This window comes from Rhinopithecus roxellana, chromosome 21, assembly GCF_007565055.1.
Source record: "Rhinopithecus roxellana isolate Shanxi Qingling chromosome 21, ASM756505v1, whole genome shotgun sequence".
NCBI lineage: Eukaryota > Metazoa > Chordata > Mammalia > Primates > Cercopithecidae > Rhinopithecus > Rhinopithecus roxellana.
The window spans coordinates 212,283-230,660 of NC_044569.1; the positions used below are offsets into that span (position 1 = coordinate 212,283).

At 37.8% G+C, this 18,378-nt stretch overlaps 2 protein-coding genes across 7 annotated transcripts in view; one reads left to right on the plus strand and one right to left on the minus strand.

Moving 5' to 3' along the window:
• The window catches only part of THOC1 (THO complex 1), a 54,791-nt gene extending 50,047 nt beyond the window's left edge, over nt 1–4,744 (plus strand). For 3 of the 4 annotated variants that reach the window (XM_030925779.1, XM_030925780.1, XM_010354890.2), the window contains 4 exons: nt 10–93; nt 2,638–2,785; nt 3,758–3,833; nt 4,343–4,743. In XM_030925779.1, coding sequence (XP_030781639.1) covers nt 10–93; nt 2,638–2,785; nt 3,758–3,833; nt 4,343–4,638 — 604 coding nt within the window. In that variant the 3' untranslated portion in view covers nt 4,639–4,743. Of the gene's footprint in view, nt 1–9; nt 94–2,637; nt 2,786–3,757; nt 3,834–4,342 lie in introns of all 4 variants that reach the window. The other variant, XM_010354891.2, reaches the window with a different exon arrangement.
• Nucleotides 3,872–18,378, minus strand: part of USP14 (ubiquitin specific peptidase 14) — a 57,437-nt gene continuing 42,930 nt past the window's right edge. For 2 of the 3 annotated variants that reach the window (XM_030925781.1, XM_030925782.1), the window contains 6 exons: nt 15,741–15,806; nt 15,496–15,588; nt 14,257–14,385; nt 9,414–9,474; nt 8,641–8,748; nt 4,635–8,011 (listed from right to left, as the gene is read on the minus strand). In XM_030925781.1, the coding sequence (XP_030781641.1) occupies nt 7,863–8,011; nt 8,641–8,748; nt 9,414–9,474; nt 14,257–14,385; nt 15,496–15,588; nt 15,741–15,806 (606 nt within the window). In that variant the 3' untranslated portion in view covers nt 4,635–7,862. Of the gene's footprint in view, nt 4,367–4,634; nt 8,012–8,640; nt 8,749–9,413; nt 9,475–14,256; nt 14,386–15,495; nt 15,589–15,740; nt 15,807–18,378 lie in introns of those variants that run through there. The other variant, XM_010354892.2, reaches the window with a different exon arrangement.

Genomic DNA, 18,378 nt, shown 5'->3' on the forward strand with positions numbered 1-18,378 from the left:
ACTGCTCAGGGAATACATGCCCACTTTGGAGGAATTCTTTGAAGAAGCCATTGAACAGGCAGACCCTGAAAATATGGTTGAAAACGAATATAAGTAAGTAATGTTTCTCATGAGCTCATTTTAATTTTATTCAATTTGTTTTTTCCTTAGGAATTGTGTGTATACTAGAAAGCTTATTAAGAGAGGCAGTGGATAGAGTAGTGCTTTTTCTCTTAGGTGAGTTCCTGTTAGGACACATCCTGATTTCAAGGAGTATTCCTGTTAACTCAGCGTGACTTGGAGTCACCCTTGTTTCAAAATATAAAAAAAAAAAAAAACTCCCCCGACCCCAATTTCTCTCCAACTATTAGTTCTTTTCTCTCTACCCTTCAAAGCACAGTATCTCACAGCAGCTCTTAACCTATCCTGTTCCCTTGGATAATGTTTTGTTCTCTTGGCGTCCATGAGAATCCAAATCCATGGTTCTTCTGTTTGCCCTTTGCCCTCGCTGCCCACTCCACCTCACATTCCATTTCAGCCTCCTCATCCTCTGCCTAACTCAAATTTTGGAGTAACATCAGGACTCAGTCTTAGCCTCTTTATCTAGAACCTTCTGGGTGACACCACAGTGTCATGGCTTTAAATAGGAATTGAAGAGTAGTGGTTTAAAGGCGAGAGGCCTCTTGTCAGAATGCATAGGTTCCGATCCCCTCTACCACTTACTTACTAGACGATGAAGGCTAATTTAATAATTGAACCGCCATCCTCCCTTTCCTCATCTGTTAAATAGTAACAGTACCCATTTCACAGGGTTATTCTGAGGATTAAATAAGACAATTCACTTTCAACCATACAGGGCATGTAGTTAGCACTCAATATTTGTTACTAGTGTGACCCTGTGGCCAGAGTTGTTAATTACTGTGACCTCTTAACTATTTTCTCTAGCAGTGGTCAGTGCTCCATGTATCAGCTAGTGATCTTTGAAATAATTGTCCAAGTCTAATCTGCTTAAAATCTTCCAGTGAGTGCCTGTTCCAGAGTCTTTCCCAGGGTCTAAAAAACCTCCTTGGTCTGGCTTATACTCTCCTGTGTAGCCATGCCTTCCCTCTGCTTTAACCACAGCAGGCCTGTTGCTCTTCACTTCAAACGTCTTTCCCTTTCCCGTCAGGACCTTCACACTTCACTGTCTCACTTGCTTGAACCACTTTTCCCCCAAGGTTCCCATGGCTTTAAGTCCCCCTGGAAGCTCTTCCCCTCCCTGGTCTCCTCTTTTGCATTCTCGTGGTTTTTATTTCATGGCACTCACCACCTTCTCATTTCTCGTTTTCCTCATCCTTATGAAATTATCTTATACCTTGTGTGTTTATCACTAGCGATGCCTACCAACACATTCTGCATTACTGTGCCTCAGGTACTCTCCACAGCTACTGAGCGCCTGGCTCAAGTGTTTGTCAATTGAAAGAATATTAATTTATCACTGTTACGTAAGACTAGGTGGACTCATTCCTAAAGTAATAGTTCAAATTATTATCTCCAAAGAGGGTTTTATGGAGAATAAGAAAAATGATATGTATAATTGACAGTGAATTTTGAACATGCCTAAAATAATCAAATTGTTTAAACAGAGATATGTCAGAGAGGAAGGCTCTTAACTGTTCAGGCAAAGCCTCACAGCAGGTGTTGCCTTGGGAAGAGTCCCCAATGTCTAGGGGTAGTTTTTGTTAAGTCTTCAGTGGTACCTGCACATCCTAAAGGTAACACACGCTCATTTATAAGAGATGACCAAATAAACCAAATTGCTATTCTTAGGGGAGGGAGAGACTTCCAATCCAAAACTCTTAAATGGAATAAATTGGTGGTTTGGTTTCTTCTGCAGCATTGCGTGTTTCTGGAGCATTATCTTTAGAATTTCTCTGCAGTGGCCGGGCACGGTGGCTCAAGCCTGTAATCCCAGCACTTTGGGAGGCCGAGACGGGCGGATCACGAGGTCAGGAGATCGAGACCATCCTGGCTAACACAGTGAAACCCCGTCGCTACTAAAAAATACAAAAAACTAGCCGGGCGTGGTGGCGGGCGCCTGTAGTCCCAGCTACTCGGGAGGCTGAGGCAGGAGAATGGCGTAAACCCGGGAGGCGGAGCGTGCAGTGAGCTGAGATCCGGCCACTGCACTCCAGCCTGGGCAACAGAGCAAGACTCCGTCTCAAAAAAAAAAAAAAAAAAATTTCTCTGCAGTTTCTGTTTCTCACCTGATTGTATACCACCTTGATCATTGTTATACCTCATTAGGGAACAGTTCATGGATTCCGAATAGCCAGATGGATGATTCCTGTTGTATACATACTGCATCTAGCTAGTACTGCACACACTTGTTGACTTGTTAAACAAAATGTACAGAAACTTTGAAACAATGTGTTTGCTGCATATGAGCCTGCCTCTTCAGACATTGTTGGTTCCTGTTATTAGTTATACGTGCATCTGTTAGTTTGTTATTATCAGTGGACAACATACCGAAAAGTTCTTTAGGAGTAAGATTCGAATGAAAAGAATGGTACTTTGAGCTATTTACCTTAAATATAGAACTGCACATGGCAGAACTAAGCAGAAGGGAATACAGAAATACAAAACTATAAATTACAAGCCTGACATCTCTTTTTATAGGGCTGTGAACAATTCAAATTATGGTTGGAGAGCCCTGAGACTATTAGCACGGAGAAGCCCTCACTTCTTCCAGCCAACCAACCAGCAGTTTAAAAGTTTACCAGAATATCTTGAAAACATGGTAATAAAGCTAGCCAAGGAATTACCGGTAAGTACCATAGATCAACTTTTCATGCCCTTTAGTTGATATCATCTTTAAAATTGCTATCACTTTGTGAGCAAAACCTGACTTAATCATGTGAAAAACCAGTGATCCACAAGCTCCCATGTTTTAGAATGAGGGAAAAACACACTGGAATATACATTTACAGGAAATACATGAGTTGATAACGAAGTAACTGGTAATTTTCTGTACAGCATGTAATTTAAGGTTCAACAGGACCGGGCGCGGTGGCTCACGCCTGTAATCCTGGCACTTTGGGAGGCCTAGGCAGGTGGATCATGAGGTCAGGAGATTGAGACCATCCTGGCCAACATGGTGAAACCCCGTCTCTACTAAAATATAAAAAATTAGCCAGGCGTGGTGGCATGTGCCTGTAGTCCCAGCTGCTGAAGAGGCTGAGGCAAGGGAATTGCTTGAACCCAGGAGGCGGAGGTTGCAGTGAGCCAAGATTGTGCCACTGCACTCCAGCCTGGCGACAGAGCAAGACTCCGTCTCAAGAAAGTATGTAAAATTCATGGTACTTTAGGTAAACTGTTATGCACCTATACACACAGACATGAATTTTTTCCTGTTTGCCAGTGCAGTATATTGTCTTTTATCAAAGGTAAAAGATAAGAATCAGAAACTTTTAAGGACACTTGTTGCTGGCTTCCTTGAGGCCGTCTTTACTAAACCCTGGGTATTTGCAAGTCCTGGAACTGTGCTTTTTACTGCCTTCCTGCTTCCCAGATTGGGAGTGGGGAGTCTTTCCAACTCTGGGGTCTTACCAAGTTCACTCCTTCTGCATGTGAAGACAGTCCCACTTAGGATCCTTATCTGACACTGTCTAATGCTCTCGGGGTGAGGTTCTGGCACCCTGTACTTGGAATCTCACAACCATCCTTATCTAAACAAAGTACTTGTTACCTTACTTCAGAGGCTGGCATTCTTTCAAACATTCTTCTTTCTCATTTTTAGCCTCCTTCTGAAGAAATAAAAACAGGTGAGGATGAAGATGAGGAAGATAATGATGCTTTACTGAAGGAAAATGAAAGTAAGAATTTAATTTTCTTGGTTATTTAACAAAATTGCAGAATATTGGGGTTCTTTGTTGATAGGTACATTATTTAATTTGATCAACTTCTCAACTTCTCCCATTTTATCTCAACTGTTTCTGACTTACAGTGAGGAATTTAAAACATTGCTTAATAATAACTTTAAACATACATTTTATGCAATAAAATTGAGGAGTAATGATACTTTAAAAGGGAAGGAAAATACATTTGAAGGTGACCCATACCTTTGTTAATTATTGGTTATTGGAAGGGGAGCAGTTCATTTCAGGGAAAGCCTACATAATTATAAGAGGTAACAGCTTTAGCTTTGATTATTGACCATGCTTATTAAGAGTGGTATTCAACTTATGGAGAAAATAAAAAATAATTGTTTGCTTTTAAAATAAAGTCTACTAAAGGTGGTTAATAAAACTCATTGGCCCCACAGCTTTCCATTTCTGTTGTATACTTAGAATTGCACATAATTTATATTCTCTTCGTTTTCTAGGTCCTGATGTTCGGCGAGACAAACCTGTAACAGGAGAACAAATAGAGGTATTTGCCAACAAGCTGGGTGAACAATGGAAGATTCTGGCTCCCTACTTGGAAATGAAAGACTCAGAAATTAGGCAGATTGAGTGTGACAGTGAAGACATGAAGATGAGAGCTAAGCAGCTCCTGGTTGCCTGGCAAGATCAAGAGGGAGTTCATGCAACACCTGAGAATCTGATTAATGCACTGAATAAGTCTGGATTAAGTGACCTTGCAGAAAGTCTAACTAATGACAATGAGACAAATAGTTAGCTTCTTTTTTTTCTTTTTATTAAAACTGTGATAGATTTTGTTACCAAGCAGCATTTGATAAGAGGTCCACTGGTTTTGGTAAACAATAAACATTTTTATAACAATTGTTGTACAGTCGGCTGGTGCTCTAAGAACAATAGAACACATATTGGCTCGAACCAGAGTTTGGGGAGGTTGGGAGGAGGGTGGGTTGAGATAATGACCTACACGAAGTGACCCTCACAAAATCTATTTTTGTTAAGTAGATGTATTTATAATGAAGTTAATAAGCACTATTTAGGGATATGTTGTTTCCTATACCAAATTAGTTTCCTGTGTGCTGTTAGTAGTTAAAAAATTTAGCTATCCTGGAATCCCAGAATACCACTTTCTGAAACCATATGACTGCTCTGTTCTTATTCGTGCTTTCAAGCAGAGGAGCAACAAATGATGGTTTGTTCTGCCTGCCACGAGTCTTGATCGTTAAAATTGTACTGGCACCCAGCTGCGCTCACTCGTAAGTGTCTATGGCTCCAGCTACATTATAACAGCAAAGCTGCAACACTTAATAGCCTGCAAAGCCTGAAATAATTTACTATCTTGTCCATTACAGAAAATGTTTGCCAACTTTGAAAGAAATGAAGTCTGAAACCTCACTTTTCCTTCTAGCCTTACAAAAATTGCCTGACCTCTCAAGACTTTCAATCACTTCAGGGATTGTTGTGACATTCAAATGAGAGGTATGTGAAAGCACCCTATACACAGCAAAGCACTAAGAGTAGTAGCAGAAGACAGTACCACTGCCTTTTTCTGTTCCCACAGAAGCATTTCCCTTTAGGGCTCTAAGATGAGGTCATCATTGTTTTTAATCCTGAAGAAGGGCTACTGAGTGCAGATTATTCTGTAAATGCGCTTACTTGGGCCTAACTTCTAGCTAGTCAAGCAGTGACCTAGCACAGCTCTAATGTTGAGATGGCCTCGGTGTGAGTGGCACAGCATATAAGGCACATTCAGGAATCAAGACTTTTTTTTTTTGCCTATTCTCCCTTCTCAAAGACCTTACAGGCAAGGCTGAATTCTAAAATAGCCTTATTAGTTTAAAACGACACTGGGATAACTCCCATTTCTACTTGAAAAAATTCTTTGGAATAATGCTTTTGTAGATCAAATAAAATGAAATCAAACTTTTTATAGTAAGGAATTACAATTTTTAAAATTCTAATATATTCCATACAAGGCTTATATACTTTGCTCTAAACCTAGCTCACCTGGTCTAGTAGCTACAGCATCTAGTAGCTACAGTCAGAAAATCTAAATTCTAATTGTTAAATTCATGTCCTCAATAAAATTGTTCTGACCGAATGAGATAATGAATAAAAAAGACTGCAAAGTTACAAGCATCATACAAATATACATGAATCATTATAATTCTTATGGTCTCCTCCTCCCCATTGTATTCTTAATCCCCTCCACGAAGTAGAAAGTATTGATTGCCAAGTCAAAAAGTTTAGGTGAGGAAGCTATTTACAAATAAGTTTCCCTGCAATGCTTATTTTATCCCCCCTAGTGTTCACAGATTACATCACATCAGAAATGAAAGTAAAATGGCTGTTATTTTCTATTTTTAATAGTTATCAGTGTTGTGCTCTGCAGAGCATTCAAACAACATACACAAAGATATGAGATGGTATGATAATCCCCAAACTTTATTATAAATAACTCAAAATCAGAGCCAAACTGGCTGGTATTCTATGCTTTATCCTTTCCCTAGCAATCAGTCAAGGGTCCTGGAACAAAGATGAGTAACTAATGTATTAAAATGTAAGAAGCCCATCATATTGAAATACCTCATATGCTTGGTATTTTCTACTATCACCTTAAAATCACTAAAATTCTGAAATAGACTTTTTTTTTTTTTTTTTTTTTTGAGAGAGTCTCTCTGTCACGCAGGCTGCAGTGCAGTGGTGTGATCTCAGCTCACTGCAACTTCTGCCTTCCGGGTTCAAGCAATTCTCCGACCTCAGCCTCCCAAGTAGCTGGGATTACAGGTATGCACCACCATGCCCGGCTAATTTTTGTATTATTAGTAGAGACAGGGTTTCACCATGTGGCCAGGCTGGTCTCAATCTCAGCCTCGAGTGATTCACCTGCCTTGGCCTCCCAAAGTGCTGGGATTATAGGCGTGAGCCACCACGCCCAGCCGAGGTTTGGGGAATTAGGAAATACAAACACCAACTGAGCCAAGGAACAAATCTGACTGATAACATCACTGCATTTGGCATCCAAAGAAATCCATTACTTTTACAACTTTGTATTATTTCTTTGTAAAATACAGGCAGGCAAAGAAGATAAATATTTTCAAATGGATGCTTGACAGCACAGTGTTAATAACCATCTTCAGAAACTGTACAGTATTAAACATATCTGAATCTTCAGCCAAGCTCCAATACTCAGAAGACAAAAGACTTGAGGTCAAAAGCTATTAATCCCCCTTTTTTATTATTATTAAATGTCCTCATTTTCTAAAAGTAAGCAACCAGAGCTTGTCAACATTTTCTTAAGATTATTACAAAGCCATTCCAAAGTTAAATGTACAATCCACAGTACATCAGAGAGAGACACAGTAATAAATGTATAATCAAATGTACTATTACTGATCACAATTTATTTTAAAGTCATGAAAAGCCTGCAACAGGCTGGACAAATACTTGATTGTGCCCATGTTTCCATGGGATGGACAGCAGCACTGAGTTACACAATGAGAGCAAAACTTCCTTTTCCACCTTCCCGGAAAAATGTTTGTTAGATAAGGCAAAGGATGGGTGGCTACAGAATGGCGGTTTGAACCATGCAAGAACAACAAATAATAGGTAATAGGTGTGCAATAAACATCTGACTGCTGAATCTTGGGTGAAAAAGGCAGCAAGAAAAATGACCACAGGAAGAAATGGTTGAAAGGCATTTCAACTCAGAATTTTTTAAAATAATGCAAGAAATAATAAGCTTTTAAAAAATGTCTTTCTGCCACCCTTATATAGGGCAGCACAATCCAAAGATAATTTTCTCTTTTCTGTAATTTTTTAGGTTGATGCACAGAGTGGTCTGCTTCTGTCCTCTTTTGTTCCAAACGAGGGGAAACAGATAAAACCACCTATGTGTCTTCCTCTAAAGCTCTGGATTACAGAAATGATCAACAAATAACATTTATTTTCATACCTAAGCATAAATAGCTAAAATGAAGACTACTATTCACTTTCCTCTTCCATTATTTCAACTCTGCGAGGCCCATAGAGTAGAACGTAAGCAATATGCCAGTCTCCACCACCAGAAAGCCGTAAGATATCTTCTGGTGTTACGATGCTGACTTTGTCATCATCAAACTTAATCCATTCATCTAAACAACAGGGAGAAGATGAATTAATGTTATGCAGGATTCTTCTCAGAGTTCCACTGCCAAAAAGGTATAGAGTCATCGGAGGCACAGCAGTGCTCCACTGGCCACACCAACAGTCCTCCAAATGCGGCCCAGTGACCACACAGGCTTAAGGGCACTGCAGGGGTTCCACCAGGTTACAACTACTTCAATGACACCACTACAGCACTGCTTGCCTTTTCCACCCGCATTCTCTCAAGTGTGCTCTGGAATTTTCCAGAGGCTACATAATGTATGATAATGCAACAGACTGAATGCAAACACTAACAGGAGAACCCAGCTGCCTCCTATTTAAGCCAGACAACAGAAAGACATAAAAATGTAAATCAGTACCATTTCTCACTCATTTTGTTTTTACATTAATACGTAATGGGCTTATTACTATCAATCATTTTTAAAACTAATTTTTTAAATTTCTCACTTTTAATTTCTAATACAGTAAATATTAAGAGGCAAACCTCATAAACCAAAGCTCTTTGGGGCTTCAAGAATGTGAAGTGGTTCTGAGACCCAAAGTTTGAAAACCACTGCTATAAAATAAACGAACTGTTAAAATAATACTGAACAGTTGAAAAAAGAATACTCTTTACCTTGTTTCCTTTTCACCCATGATACATAATGACCTGAAGAACTAGACCTTCCCTGGTGTGTTAGTACTGCTTGTAAGTCATAGTATCCACAATTATTGGAGCCAATATCTAAAAAAAAGATGTAAATCCATTAATATTAGACAACGAATAGACATGTGCCTTCTCAAGCTAAGTAACAATCAATAATAACTCTAAAGTTCACATTAGGAAAGTATTATATTATCAGAATCCAATAAGATACTACTGTCCAAATCCCAGCACTTTAGGAGGCTGAGGCGGGCAGATCACAAGATCAGAAGATCGATACCATCCTGGCTAACATGGTAAAACTCCGTCTCTACTAAAAATACAAAAAATTAGCCAGGCTTGGTGGCGGGCGCCTGTAGTCCCAGCTACTTGGGAGTCTGAGACAGAGGAGAATGGCGTGAATCTGGGAGGCGGAGCTTACAGTGAGCCGAGATCATTAGACTGCACTCCAGCCTGGGCAACAGAGCAAGACTCCATCTCAAAAAAAAAAAAAAAAAAAAAAAAACCAAAAATATTATTGTCCAATCATAGTTAAGGCTTCATGATTGATGTTTTAAGAAGTAACTTACTCATAGAACTGTATGCCAACAAGAGTAAATTTACTATATGTCATATTAAGGTAAATTGTTCAAGAAACCTGACATTTTGTTTGAAAAGGACATTACAATGAGTAAATATGGGGTAAGACATAAATTTTACCTTAAAAAGACACACAGACAATAATTCAAAATGAAAATGTTACTTACCATCAGCAAAAGAAAAGGGTTCATACTTAACTTCTTTCTGGGGACTACTCTTTTTGTCACTCTGAGGAGAAAAAAAATGTTTAACTTTAAATCATGATTTTGGAAATAAAATTTGAATTCTCTGTAAGTGTTCAGTTTCATAAATATTTATTGTCTACAGTGCAAAGCACAGAGACAAAATAGTCTACCTTTCAAATTACTAAAACGATATAACTACAGTTAAAACTGTAAACCCAGCAGTCCTACACTTTAACAATATAAAATCTTGTTACAGTACAGTAGCAGACACCCTGAACATGATGACCAATTTTAAACCACTAAAGTGAGAGCATACCAGTGAATACAGCAGTATAGTTCAACAGTGCTCTAGGGCAGAAAAGGAAAACCCAGTTTCTCAATGTTACCAAAATCCTATCAAACCACAGCAGTGGGGGGAAAAAACTACCTCTGTAACAAGAGAAGTTAAATTCCTGCAGTTTGTATTAAACCACCTGAGCCCTGTCCACTTGTCACGCCAGCACAAATAAACAAATATTTTTCAGCAAAGCCTTACCTATATTAAAGAGGCATGATTTAAATTAGACAAGGACTCTTAGTAGGAACTCACTGCTTCAAGTCATTTTAGCAAGGAACATGAGAAAAATTTATCTAGGTATACAGCACAAAGTTCTTTAAAACTATAATGGTAATGAAGACAATGCCAGCAGCTTACAGGTAGCTGTGATGGCAAGAAGTCAAAGGATTCCACAACAAAAAATGGCAACTAGGTTTATCACATCTTTTTTATATAGAGAATGAAAACACCTACAGCAACCATTGAAAAAACTATACAAAGAAGCACATTTAAAAACATTGTAACACAGGATACTAAAACACAGTTCAAGTAACCCACAGGAAGACACACACACAAAAAAAAAAACATCAAAAAAGCAGAATTAAACCCTAACATGTCAACAATTGCACTAAATGTAAATAGTCTATACCTAAATCACATTTAAATTTAATATAATTTAGGCCAGGTACAGTGGCTCACGCTGAGGCGGGCGGATCACTTGAGGTCAGGAACTCAAGACCAGCCTGGCCAACATGATGAAACCCTGTGTCTAATAAAAATACAAAAATTAGCCAGGCATGGTGGCAGTCGCCTGTAATCTCAGCTACCCAGGAGGCTGAGGCACGAGAATTGCTTGAACCCAGGAGGCAGAGGTTGCAGTGAGCCGAGATCGTACCTATGCACTCCAGCCTGGGCGACTGAGCAAGACTCAGTCTCAAATAAATAAATAAATGTGATAGAATTTAAATCAAGGAAGTGTGCCCTCTCTCCACAATGGCATCAAACTAGAATCAACAGAAACATAACAGGAAAATTACTTAGGCCCTTCTAAATAATCCATGGTCAAAGAGCAAATCTCAAGAGAAATTTTTAAAAATACAAGGAACAGAATGAAAATGAAAATAATATACATCAAAATTCATAGGATATAGTGAAACCACTGCTGAAAGGGAAATTTATATCACAAGGCAAGCAGAATAAAGGAAATAAGAGTAGAAATCAATACAATTAAAAACAGAAAATAGAGAAAAATCCATGAAACAAAGCCAATTCTTTGACGAGATCAATAAAATTAATAATCCTCAAGCAAGGGGGACAAACACAAATTAAAAATATCAGCAATGAAACGGGATGGATCTCACTAAACACCCTACAGACATCAAAAGGGTAATAAATAAATACTAGAAACAACTCTACATGCAAATTTGATAAGCTTATGAAATGGATCAATTCTGGGAAAACAAATTACAGAAATAAATACAATATAAAATAGATCATTTGAATAGCCCTGTATCTATGAAGGAAATTAAATTTGAAATGTAAAAACTCCTGAAAATGTGCTTGCCTATGTTTAGGCAATAGAAAAAATAAAAACAAAAATAAAATAAAATAAACAAATAAAAGCTCCTGAAAGTAAAATCTCTAAGCATAGATTGTTCCACCAATTCTATCAAATGATCACCAATTCTATCAAATGTTTAAAAAAAAATTAACACCAATTCTACATAATCTCTTCAAAACACTAATGGATAAAAACAGCTAATAAATTCAGTAAAGTCAAGGATTTAAGATCCATATACAAAAATTCATTTTATTTCTATACGCTAGCTTTACTAGCCACTCTAGACAATGAAATTAAGAAAGGAATGCCATTTACAAAAGCATCAAAAAGAATAAACTATTTAGGAATAAAGTTAACCAAAAAAGTCCAAGGCTTGTACACTGAAAACTAAAAAACATTATGAAAAAAAATTAAAGACCTAAATGAATAGAAAGACACATGAAGTTTACGGATTGTAAGACTTAATACTTTTTATTTTTTGAGACAGTCTTACTCGATCATCCAGACTAGAATGCAGTGGCGCCATTTTGGCTCACCACGACCTCTGTTTCCCATGCTCAAGTGATCCTCCCGCCTTAGCCTTCTGAACAGCTGGGACTACAGGCACACGCCACCAAGCCTGGCTAATTTTTTATTTTTTGTAGAGACGGGGTTCCGCCATGTTGCCAGGCTGGTCTCAAACTCCTGGGCTCAAGCAATCTGCCCACCTTGGCCTCCCAAAGTGCTGAGATTCATCTTAATACTATTAAGATGGTAATACTTTTTAATTGATCCACAGATTCAATGTAATCCCCGTCAATCTTTTTTGAAGAAATGGATAAGCTGATCCTAAAATATACATGGAAATGCAAGGGACTTAGAATAGCTAAAATAACTTTCAAAAAGAAGAACAAAAGTGAAGGTTGATACTTCACAATTTCAAGCCTTATTAGAAAACTACAGTAATCAAGACAGTCTGGTATGAGCATTAGAACAGACATATAGAGCAATGGAATAAAATTAATAGTCTAGAAATACAATCATACATACAGATGGTCAAATTAATCTCTATAAAGGTTCCAAGACCATCTGATAGGCACAAGAACAGTCTTCTTAAAAAATGGTGCTGAGACAACCAGATATTCACATGCGAAAGAATGAATCTGAACCCACACCTGACACTATATAAAAAGTTAACCCTCAATGGATCAAAGACCTAAATGGAAGAACTCAAACCACAGAACTCTGAGAAAAAAACATACATATCAATCTCTGAGGCCTTGGACTAGGCAACTTTTTTTTTTTTTTGAGATGGAGTCTCGCTTTGTCGCCCAGATTGGAGTGCAGTGGCTCACAACCTCTGCCTCCCAGGTTCAACTGATTCTAGGGAAGTGCAAAGGAAAACACAGTATCACTATAAACCTATCCAATGGCTGAAATGAAAAACAGTGACAACACCAAATGCTGGTGAGAATGCAGAGAAAGTGAATCAGTCACACCTTGCTGGTGGAAATGTGAAATGGTACAGCCACTCTAGAAAATATTTGGCAGTTTCTTGAAAAACTAAACATGCAACTACCATGCAATCTAACAACTGCATTCCTAGGCATTCATTCCAGAGAAATGGAACTTATGTTTACATTAAAACCTGTACACAAATGTTTACAGCAGGTTTATTCATCACAGACAAAAACTAGAAACAATCCAGGTGTTCTTCAACAGGTGAATGGTGAAGCCGATTGTGGTAAACTCAAACCAGGGAATATTGATGAGCAATGAAATGAAAGGAGTGACTGACATGCATAACACCCTGGAAGAATCTGCAGAGAATTATGCTGAATGAGAAAGGTTATATTAAAGAGTTGAAGAGTTTTTATTTCGTTTGTGCTTTTTTTTTTAGAAACAGGGTCTTGCTTTGTTACGCAGGTTGGAGTACTGTGGCACAATCATGGTTCATTACAGCATTTAACTCTTGGCCTAAAGCAATCCTCTCATCTCAGCCTCCCAAGTAGCTAGGACTACCTGTGTATGCCACCACATCCAGCTGATTTCTTTTAATTTTCATATTTTGTAGAGACAGGGTTTCACTATGTTGCCCAGGATAGTCTCGAACTCCTGGCCTAAAGTGATCCTCCTGCCTCAGATTCCCAAAGTCCTGGGATTACTAGTGCTAGCCACCATGCCTGGCCAACTTTCTTGAAACGACAAAATTATAGAAATGAACGGGTTGGTAGTTGTCAGGAATTAAGGGTAGGGCAGAAGAAAAGTGGCCCTGTGGCAATTACGCAAGATCTTTGTGGTGATGGAAATGTACTGTATTTTGATTGTATCAAGGTCAACACTAGGTAAGGTTTTATGTGAAGTACTTTGAGGAGGTAAGTATAAAAGGAATATGAGCTACAGATTATGGGGGGAAAGAAAATATTAAGCTTATTCTACCACAAAGGACTCATTTACTCTAAGTAGAGTTCCTGTTTCTCATGCTAAAATACACCTAAAGGCCACTCTGGGAGGCCTTTAGGCAGGCAGATCGCCTGAGCTCAGGAGTTCAAGACCAGCCTGAGCAACATGGCAAAACCCTGTCTCTATCAAAAATACAAAAAATTAGCTGGGCATGGTGGCGCATGCCTTGGTCCCAGCTACTTGGGAGGGTGAGGTGGGAGGATCATTTCAGCCTGGGAGGTTGAGACTGCAGTGAACCTGGGTGACAAAGGGAGACACTGTCTCAAAAAAAAAAAAAAAAAAAAAGGAAAATAAAACAAAACACACGTAAAACTTTAAAGACCTGCACCAATATATGGAGGATGTGTATACCTACTAATTGTAATACAGATTCATCCATTTTTATTAATACTATACAAAGTATAGTTCTGAAGAAAAATGAAGCAGGAAAAAAAAAAGAGAGTAATTGCTGAGCACTGATGGGAGATTAAGATACTAAGATTAGAAAGTCAGCAGTAAGAACCTACTGTATTTGGCTGCTGATTCACTTTTTTATCTTCTAGATCCTTGAATTTGGATCGAAAAGACACCATTTTCTCCTGAAGTTCTGGTGTACACAGTTCATACATATCCAACATAAGAGGAAATTTAACATCCTATATACAAACAAAAAACATGTGTAAACACATTTATAAAGATACTTAACGTATCATACATCTGAAGTAATGCTTTCATAATTCAAATACAGTTGAAAATAAAAATCTGTGAAAATCACTTGGAAATCTGCAGTTGAAAACCTCTTAAGAATGCCTATTTTCAAGAATGATCTGGTTCTAACTTTTTTAAGGTGAGAAATTTTCAAAACATGTTTTTCCATTAAATACTCTAACCCACAAAACTAACCACAGAGGAAGTACCAAAATTTACCTGAAAGAAGAAACATCTCAGAAATATTAGACAAGCTGCTGTGAAAATAACGGATCTCCCAAACTGGAATAAACTTATTTTTTTTTTTTTTTTAGTTTGAAATACAACTTTACATAGAAATAATAGTGATATAGTTCAATAGCTTATAGTAGTATATATTTGAAGTATACAACACGAGATACTTAAACTACATTTAACCTTCTCATACAATGCTAAGTATATTGGAAAATATACTAAGAATTTAAGCTCAAAAGGCTAAAATGATAGGCCCCTCCTGGGACTCTATGGAGATGTAGCAGAACTACAACTCAACAAAAACAGTTGGATTCTGAGGCTGGATCCTAAATCAAGGGATTACAATTTAAGTACTCTTTGGGCACCAATGATTTAACTTTCTTCTTTCACCTGAAAGAAAGGAACCACCTAGAATATAGTGCAGAGTGTTATCACTCCCTACCTCACGCCCTTCTCCAAGCTACTGAATCAGTATCCCTGAAGCTGAGGATGTGGTCTAGGGCACTATTTCTGCGTAGTGCACGAGAGTCATCAGAATTATATGTGAATCTTTTGAAAAATATAATATCCTAGGCCCCACCAAAGACTGACCCAGATGTTTGGGGGTGAGGGAGAAGCCAGGCATGTGTACAATTAAAAATAAAAATAAATAAATCATTCTAATATACGTTCTTAGTTAAGAATCACCTGTCTAATATTAATATCTCCCCTAAATATTTCAAAGAAAGCCTAACTATTCCTAAAGGAATAATGAAAGCAATTGTAAGTTAGCAATTACCTTCAAAGAATTACATTTCTTATACAAAGTAAAGTTCATTACTAACCTTAAGAACTTTGGCATTCACAGATTCCTTCTCTTTATAAAAAAATCGAACCATCTGAATGGTCAAGTAAGCAGGTAGCCGGCTGATCTTGGACTAAGGAGAGAAAATGGAAAGAAATCCCATTACATCAAAATACCATACAAGTTTTAATTCTTTGGTGGTAAAAATTAAGACTGGATAAAATTAATTAACTGGAAATATTTCAATGAAGTGGAATTTGGCTTTGAAAGGAATGCATAACTTACAGATTTGATATACAAGGCATTTCTTTGCAATGTTGGAGACTGTTTGGTGATTTCTTCCTGAAGTCGCTAAAAAAGAACATAACAGAAGACCAAACATTAGTTTAAAAAATTTCTGCAATATAGAATCACACCACTAAGCCTTTTAAAAACTAGCACTACTTAATAGGCAATATACAGTGTATCAGTGGGTTTATATCACTGAGACACAATATGATGACAATATGGGAAGACTTCCAGATACTGTGCAATTCTTACAAGGCATCAAATAATTTACGCTGTTGTGGACTCCTCCAAGTGTAAATACTGTTTGATGTTTTTTAGTTATGCCCCAAATGATGCTTAGATTCAGAGAATTTTATATTGTATTTTATATAATAAAGCTCTGTCATTCCTGTTTATTATCAGAATATTCACCCTAGAGGAAAATGAAGAGAACCCAGGAAACTCTTGTTCTTTACATTTTATGCATAAAAGCTAGTAAGCACCGATCAATTATTGTTAAATTTGAAAAAAGTCATAAAACAGAAACCCTCTGTTAACCTAACAGATGTGGGAAAGCCTTTAGCTACTGCACATATCTTAACCAGCATGATCACCTTTCCACTTCTTACAGCCTGTGTAACAATGGAAATGGTATTTATCCCTCTGGGCATCATTTGGAAAACGTGGTAGTGGTAATCTATGTTATAGTGCTATTGTTAGAACTACAGTCAGCACATGTAGAAAACCTGGTAAAATATTTGGCATATACTCTACATTTAACAGTCACTACTATTTCTAATGTTATAGAAAAAATTAGCACTATTTATGTGCTCTGCTTTAAGAAAATAAAGAAAAAAGAAATTAGAATTAAAATAACCTACTGGTAATGTTTAAGCATGTTATACTTGTATAATAATTTTTTAACATCTGATTTTTAAAAATTACTAATCACATTACAAAAGGGATCACTGTGGAGTAAGTAGCTTTTTAAGTTTATTCAGCAGCAAAGCAGTACAGAAACAAAGCCAAATTACTCAAGAATTATCAGAACAAAAGATAAAACATCTTAAAAGTTATAAAGGAAATAAATACATTTTAGGAATATATGTTTTTCAAGAAAGTATATCTGGTGAAATCTTAATATTATCACCAATCCACTATCATCTAGATCTTCTGGGTATGTTCGGTTTTCCTATACTTTTACAAAATTGTGAAGAAAATACCATCCCGGAGAGTCCCTCCCAAAGCACTCCACTTCACACTCTCCGATGAACACTGAGACTTCATTTGCTGCTAAATCCTGAAACTTGCACAGGATGCCTTACGTGGTTTGACTCCTGGGGGTTAAGTAGTTTTGTGTTTTTAAATGAATTTCTCTTAACAGTCACCATGTTCTTATCCACACTGCCTCAAAACTCTCCCCTCAGTATCATAAGACAGAACATGACTCACTCTCTCTTCTTCTTATGTCCATTTACCAACCCTTCGCCTGCCAACTTTACCCCAAACTGTAGACGACAGCCCCCCGACAACAAATCATCTTGTTTATCAACATCATCCAGGTCCCGCTTCAGTGTTTATCAACCCAACCCCTCTGCCCAAACTAGGCGTCTGCACAGAGGACCTATTCCAATGCCTCATCATTTTTCACTGACTTTTCTTCCTTCAAGACTTCTGGTTAGAGGAGACAGAAAAGAGGATCAACCAAAATCTTTAAAAATTCTGCCCTCCAGGCCCTTCTTCAAATATCTAGATGTTGCAACGGCTCTTTTATTCATGATTTATTTTTCATACAACTGTTTTTAGGAAGAAGCTAACTTAAATTAAAATAAACAATCCTGGCCGGGCAGTGGCTCACGCCTGTAATCCCAGCACTTTGGGAGGCCGAGGCGGGCGGATCATGAGGTCAGGAGATTGAGACCATCCAGGCTAACATGGTGAAACCCTGTCTCTACTAAAAATACCAAAAATCAGCCAGGCGTGGTGGCACGCACCTGTAGTCCCAGCTACTTGGGAGGCTGAAGCAGGAGAATCTCTTGAACCTGGGAGTCAGAGGTTGCAGTGAGCGAGACTGCATCACTGTACTCCAGCCTGGGTGACAGAGAGACTCCGTCTCAAAAAAAAAAAAAGAAAAAGAAAAAAAAAAGAAATAAAATAATCCTAATTATCAGAGATTTTAAAAGTGGAATCACATGAACTGCAATTTGAAAACTATTAAAAAGACAGCACTTCAAATGGGGAGATCCTTCAAGAGATATACATATCCCCAAAGCATACCAAATTAGTAAGTCAGCAAGCAAAACCGTATGTTTTATCCATGGGCTTAAAAGCAGAGTGGAAGCCAAGATTTTATGTGAGTCTGCATTCTTTAGTATGGCACTGGAAAAGCAGCACTAACTGAATAACGAAAGCAGCAAGTTCTAGTTCTGGCTCTGCCAAAAGCCAATTAGGTTATTTAAATTCCAGGGCCTCAACTGCAAGACAGTGCAATGGCAGAACAACTACATGCCCTGATTTGCACAAAAAAATCCCAGTTTATACTGCATAATTACTAACATACCCTCATTCACTCTCCACCAAAGTGTCCTAGTTTAGACAATACATTATATGATCACCCTTAATGGTTAAGAGCACAAACCCACAAACAACCCTATAG